Source organism: Fulmarus glacialis, unplaced genomic scaffold (genome assembly GCF_000690835.1).
Source record: "Fulmarus glacialis isolate BGI_N327 unplaced genomic scaffold, ASM69083v1 scaffold28491, whole genome shotgun sequence".
Lineage (NCBI taxonomy): Eukaryota > Metazoa > Chordata > Aves > Procellariiformes > Procellariidae > Fulmarus > Fulmarus glacialis.
The window spans coordinates 22,165-22,847 of record NW_009192764.1 but is presented as its reverse complement, the minus strand read 5'-3'; the positions used below and the strand labels follow the sequence as shown (position 1 = coordinate 22,847).

General features: G+C 57.1%; 1 protein-coding gene across 1 annotated transcript in view; it reads left to right on the top strand.

The window, feature by feature from the left end:
• Positions 1-338: 338 nt before the first annotated feature.
• The window catches only part of AK4 (adenylate kinase 4), a 5,121-nt gene continuing 4,776 nt past the window's right edge, over positions 339-683 (top strand). The window contains exon 1 of the mRNA XM_009587209.1: positions 339-423. Coding sequence (XP_009585504.1) covers positions 339-423 — 85 coding nt within the window. The remainder of the gene's footprint in view (positions 424-683) is intronic.

Below are 683 nucleotides of genomic sequence, written 5' to 3'. Positions count from 1 at the left end.
ATGATGCCGCCAGCTTTTCCTGATGATGGTTGTACATGGAAACTTCGTGCCTATGAGCCAAATGCTGCCAGATCTGCAAACATTGCTCAAATGTGTCATTCGTCCTCATGGCTTTACTGGAAACCTCCTCCGAGCATAAGAATTTGTAGCTGTGGCTCAGTGCCTATAGGAATAGGCATTATTAGCATCCTGTATTTGGCACTGACGTTGCTTTAAAGCAAGCAGCGAGCCAGGCAGCGAGATGTTGGCCAGATCCGCGGTCCGGGGTGGGGTGACCATCCCGCCGTCGGAGGTACGTGGAGGTTGGCTGCATCCCTTGCAGCTGGTCCAGTGTCTTCATGACGTTTAATATCCGTGCCAGTGTCACCCGTAACCGCACCGGTGCCTTCTCCAAAACCGAAGGAGCTTCGTGCGTAGCACGTGGTGCGTGCGTCCGGCGTGGCAGGGACAGCGCCGGTGCCCCTGGCCGCCGTCAGCCGGCTGGCAAGGCTGCGAGGGCTTGGCCGGTGCTCGCTGTGTTCCTGCTCTTGGGGATTTCAGACTTTTCCATTTCTAAGCACCAGAAGGGCCGCCTGGCCCCCGGCTGTCAGGAGCAGCAGCTACGAGGAGAGGGATGCTGCCGAAAGGCTCCTGGATGAGTGGTTTGGGAGCACAGGCAGAATTTGAGGGGGAGCGGTATTTTT